At 36.1% G+C, this 4,414-nt stretch overlaps 1 protein-coding gene across 1 annotated transcript; it reads left to right on the top strand.

Annotated features, from left to right (window-relative positions):
• Positions 1 to 1,314: 1,314 nt before the first annotated feature.
• LOC107819359 (putative xyloglucan endotransglucosylase/hydrolase protein 8) lies at positions 1,315 to 3,121 on the top strand. Its single transcript, XM_016645470.2, has 4 exons — positions 1,315 to 1,647; positions 1,743 to 1,843; positions 1,935 to 2,137; positions 2,527 to 3,121. Exons 1-4 carry the CDS (start codon positions 1,455 to 1,457, stop codon positions 2,927 to 2,929), a joined length of 900 nt encoding a protein of 299 aa, XP_016500956.1. The 5' UTR covers positions 1,315 to 1,454; the 3' UTR covers positions 2,930 to 3,121.
• Positions 3,122 to 4,414: the final 1,293 nt, after the last annotated feature.

The following is a 4,414-nucleotide window of genomic DNA, read 5'->3' on the forward strand; positions in this document are numbered from 1 at the left end:
CATAAAGCAAAAAGTTCACAACACTTATATTAAGCAGGGTCGTCCATCTAGGGATAAGCCCAGCTAGAACACTCTAAATCATAACTCCTTCTCCACCAAAGCAACTTATGAGCTCATCGCCCACCCCCAAGAACACACGAAAAACAACTCAGACTTTGGATGGATATGGAAAGTCCCAACAATAAATAAGATAAAATCCTTCCTTTGGCTTGTAGCCCATAAAAATCTTTCCACCACCCTTATGCTTTTCAAAAGACACATGAGCGATACAGATATGTGTAGTATTTGTCACAAAGAGAGGGAGGACATAGAGCACATCTTCTTCAAATGTACGTACTCCAAGCATATATGGGAAGAAATTACAATCATAACTTCCAACACCTTGGCACCAATACTTATATCATTCCCTCATGGCTAAAGAAACAAATTAACTCTAAAGGCATGTTTAATGATCTCATTAGCTGGAGGGATGCCCTTCCTTTCATTCTCTGGCACTTATGGTTAGCTAGAAGCGAAATTCTCTTCAATAAGAATAATAACCCCCCGCTAGCGAACCACATCATCAGTAAAACAATAGAGTTCAAATTCGTGACAGAAACCATCCACACTAAACCATTAGACAAACGCATTTCCTTCATCAAATGGGATCCCCCCGATCCCAATTTTATCAAACTCAACATAAACGGTTCATGCATGGGAAAGCCAAGAAAGAGGGGATTGGGGGAGTATTCAGAGACAACAATGCCAACTGGATCCTTGGGTTCAACATGCCCATACCTCATGCCACCAATATCTACATGTAAGCTCTAGCCTTCCTTCATGGAGTAAAATTGGCCAAAGAGAAAAGAATGCAACACTTAACCATCGAATCGGACTGTAAAGAATTAATTAAATTGATGAATAACAATGACGGATATTATCAAAATTTGGTTGATGATTGCAGAGGGCTATTACAGGAGATGGAGGATCCATCGCTGAAGCACATCTTTAGGGAGGCAAATGAAGTAGCAGACAAGCTGGCTAAGAAAGGGAGCAACTCTGAAGTTTTTGGGAATTTAAACTTGTTTTTATTATCCACCTTCTTTTGTTGTATCTTCTTTTGAAAGAGACAAAGCAAGCACCATGTCGCCGAGAATTGTCCATATTTGTAATGACGCTTAATTATTAATGTATGTCTTTCATTACCAAAAAAAAAAAGAAAAAAAATCTCAAAATGATTTTTTGAAATAAATCATTTTTTTCTTTTTCCCCCTATATATATATGCCTCAGCCTTATTTCGTCTCTCGAGGTTAAAAGATAAGAGTAATAAAAATGAGCAAGAATCTCATTTCCATTTCTGCCCTTAGGTAACAAACCGCGTATAATTAATAAAACGTCGTGTTTCCTAAAGGATCCAGCTGAGAAGCCTTTCTTTTCTCACTTCTCAATTGATCGAGCTTCATTCAGAAAAACCATGGAGAGAAATGCTTCTTCAATGGCTGATCTTTTCTTCACTGCAGCACTAATGGCTGCACTCTTTTCATCCTCACATGCTGAACTCATCAAAGGTGCATTTGAAAACAACTTTAGTAAAAGTTGTCCTGGTACACATTTCAAGACTTCTCAAGATGGACAGATCTGGTATCTCACCTTAGACCAAATATCAGGTGATTAAAAAAAACCCAAGAATTCTAATGCATATCATTTCTTACATTCTTTTTTCTTTTCTTAACATATGAATATTCATGTTCTTGGTATACAGATTGTGGGTTTATTACTAAGCAGAGTTATAGATTTGGTTGGTTTAGCACAAAGTTGAAATTAGTAGGAGGTGACTCTGCTGGTGTTGTGACAGCCTTTTATGTAAGTTCAGAAAATTTGTGCATGAAATGACAAATCAATAGTACTATATACAAATGGGTGTAATGGGGATTTTAATTTATATTGGGTGCAGATGTGTTCGGAAGTGGAGGCAGGGCCATTGAGAGATGAGATAGATTTTGAGTTCTTGGGAAACAGAACAGGACAACCTTATCTTATTCAAACCAATGTGTACAATAATGGCAGTGGTGGACGTGAGATGAGGCATCTTCTTTGGTTTGATCCCACTCAAGACTTCCATACCTATTCCATTCTTTGGAACTCTCACCAAATTGTGTAAGTCCTTTTCTCACTTCTAGGTAGTTTTTGTTTTTTTCTCTCTATTTAACCTTATATTGTCTGTTTTTCACCAATCCCGCAAAGTTTTCCTCAAAAGTCCTCACACTATTAAGAAATCCCTATAGAGTATCTTAATTCTGATGACATCGCTCGGCGGTAAATTTTGTTTCACTAATCACATAAGGGTACCACAATTCTATGGTAACAATTTTTTTGGAAAATGCTTACTTTAGAACAAATTGATTGATGAGAGAACTATCATTTTAAATTACAATTAACGTCAAGAATCTCATGAAAATGGATTTGTACATAACTTGATGGATCTAGAAGATTCAAATAATTAAGCATAATTGGCTTGAGATTGATCAAAATTCTTTTAAATGCAGGTTTTTTGTTGATAAGGTTCCGATAAGGGTATACAAGAACGCGAATCACACGAACAATTTTTTTCCAGCTGAGAGGCCAATGTACGTGTTTTCTAGCATATGGAATGCAGATAATTGGGCTACTAGAGGAGGATTGGACAAGATAAACTGGACAAGTGCACCATTTATAGCAAGTTATAAGGATTTTATTTTAGATGCTTGTCAATGGAAAGATCCTTTCCCTGCTTGTGTTTCCACCACTACACAGCATTGGTGGGATCAATATAATGCTTGGCACCTATCAAGTAAACAGAAGATTGATTATGCTTGGGTGCAGAGAAACTTTGTAGTTTATGATTATTGCCAGGATAGTGTGAGAAACCGTTATAAGCCCCAAGAGTGTTGGTTAAGTGCATTGGACTAATATTAAAGATAGATAAGACTCTTTTGAGAGAGGAAAATTATAGTATTGTAATCTTGATTTTGAGTGTATATATTGGACTCTCTCCTACTAATTTGGGATTGAGCCATAATAGATCGATTGATCAATCGATATTGATATATTATATTTCATCTATTCAAAAAAGAATGACAATACTACTCTTGGGAAGCGAAAGGGTTTTTTGCTATATTCATAATTAATGTTTAAAGATAGTTTTAATATTCAAGGAAGTTAAAATATCGATTTTGAAGTAGCATCTCGTAAGTTTTTGAAAGAGTCTGTACAGGAGTATTGCCATGTTATATACAACAAATTAGATGCGTTGAGATTCCTACTTTGGATCATGCCATTTTCTAAAGAAGGATAACGTATTTTGCCAGAAGATCCAAGATGAACTTGTAGGGGGGGGGGGGGGGCAGAATATGTAAATAACAGAATTTCAATTTTGAAATTTTAAAATGAGATTGAGTTCTATTTGTTCGCGTAAGCGGTGTATTTGTAGCCTTATACTTGGAATTTTGGTCGAGAATGTATTCAATAACTTTTGCTTCTCCTTGTGCAAGAGTTGAAAGTTGAAAGTTTAAATTCTTGGTTCAATTCTAACAGGACTATTGTTCTGTGTGACGAAGATCTCAAGCGTAAAATTGATGAGTACTGTATTGCACATTTATAACTTGTGAGATGAAGTGATGAGTTTCAAGAGACTTGTCACATGGCATTAAGATAACCAAAAGTTCTGTATAAATTTAATGACAGGGACATCTCACCTACCTAGATAATGATTTCAGTACTACAAATGATCTTTCTGACTTGAAATAATCAATTCATCGAGCCCGTATTTGTACACTCTGTTGAGATAATAAAACATGCCACCTCAATGTGGATGTTTGTTTTAAAAGTAATTTTGCTGTTATTACATAGGCAGATGGTGAGGGAAAAAATTAAGGGGAGGTATCTTTTAGAAAATCAAACATCAATCTAAGGGTAGATTTGAGGAGCCCCCAAAGTGAGTTGCTATTATTTCCTAACTTGTTTCTTCTGAATATCATCATAATTTTGGGGAGGGGAGGACCATACAATTTACTCATTTGTCGCCATCTCATGTTCTCTCCGTACAAACAGGAGACAGTTCCTTGTGATGGATTTAGAGGAAGAGGAACATGACATGTATGGGCCTAGAATAGGACGTAAGTGTCAAGTATGGGCGTAAAAATTGCACGAGACATCTTATTTGGTCGCCCCCATTTAATCTATCTCTATTTTTTTAAAAAGTTTTAATTTGTACCCACTTTTTAAACAATTTCATCCCATTTCTCCTCCTCCTCCTCCTCCTCTTTCTTCTTCTTCTTCTTCTTCTTCTTCTTCTTCTTCTTCTTCTTCTTCTTCTTCTTCTTCTGCTGCTGTTGGTGCTGCTATGAAACTTCAGTTAATGAGATGATTGTCATAAATATGTTTATCAGATAATTT

This window comes from Nicotiana tabacum, chromosome 3 (assembly GCF_000715075.1).
Source record: "Nicotiana tabacum cultivar K326 chromosome 3, ASM71507v2, whole genome shotgun sequence".
NCBI classification, from domain to species: Eukaryota; Viridiplantae; Streptophyta; class Magnoliopsida; order Solanales; family Solanaceae; genus Nicotiana; species Nicotiana tabacum.

Bases quoted from the DNA above. Each gene is read 5' to 3' on its own strand.
- LOC107819359 (XM_016645470.2), top strand. From the start codon at position 1,455: ATGGAGAGAAATGCTTCTTCAATGGCTGATCTTTTCTTCACTGCAGCA. The intron at 1,648-1,742 runs GTGATTAAAAAA...CTTGGTATACAG, and splicing joins CACCTTAGACCAAATATCAG to ATTGTGGGTTTATTACTAAG. The intron at 1,844-1,934 runs GTAAGTTCAGAA...TATTGGGTGCAG, and splicing joins GTGTTGTGACAGCCTTTTAT to ATGTGTTCGGAAGTGGAGGC.